The sequence below is a fragment of the Penaeus monodon genome, chromosome 29 (genome assembly GCF_015228065.2).
Source record: "Penaeus monodon isolate SGIC_2016 chromosome 29, NSTDA_Pmon_1, whole genome shotgun sequence".
Classification (NCBI taxonomy): domain Eukaryota; kingdom Metazoa; phylum Arthropoda; class Malacostraca; order Decapoda; family Penaeidae; genus Penaeus; species Penaeus monodon.
The window spans coordinates 33,351,907-33,352,177 of record NC_051414.1 but is presented as its reverse complement, the minus strand read 5'-3'; the positions used below and the strand labels follow the sequence as shown (position 1 = coordinate 33,352,177).

Genomic DNA, 271 nt, shown 5'->3' with positions numbered 1-271 from the left:
AATACAAATAGCATCAACCCTATATTTGTACTTGTAATAATTTATAAATACTGCTAGGGGTATTGACACACATTACAATTAATGTCCCAATTTAATTTATTTCAGTTGATTTTCCAGTAGAAGTAAGAATTCATCTTGTGGAACGCCTATCAGACATTGAAGTGCGACTGTGCTCTGGGGCATCAGAAAAAATACAGTTGTCAGCAGTTCTAGCTGCCTTTGCCCAAGCAAAACATATGGTAGCAACCCAGGCAGCTGCTTAGGAAGGGGT

The 271-nt window shown here is 38.4% G+C and overlaps 1 protein-coding gene across 1 annotated transcript in view; it reads left to right on the top strand.

Moving 5' to 3' along the window:
- Positions 1–271, top strand: part of LOC119592183 (replication factor C subunit 5-like) — a gene marked incomplete at its 5' end in the record, with an annotated part of 12,482 nt that extends 12,211 nt beyond the window's left edge. Inside the window, 1 exon segment of the mRNA XM_037941012.1 lies at positions 106–271. Coding sequence (XP_037796940.1) covers positions 106–263 — 158 coding nt within the window.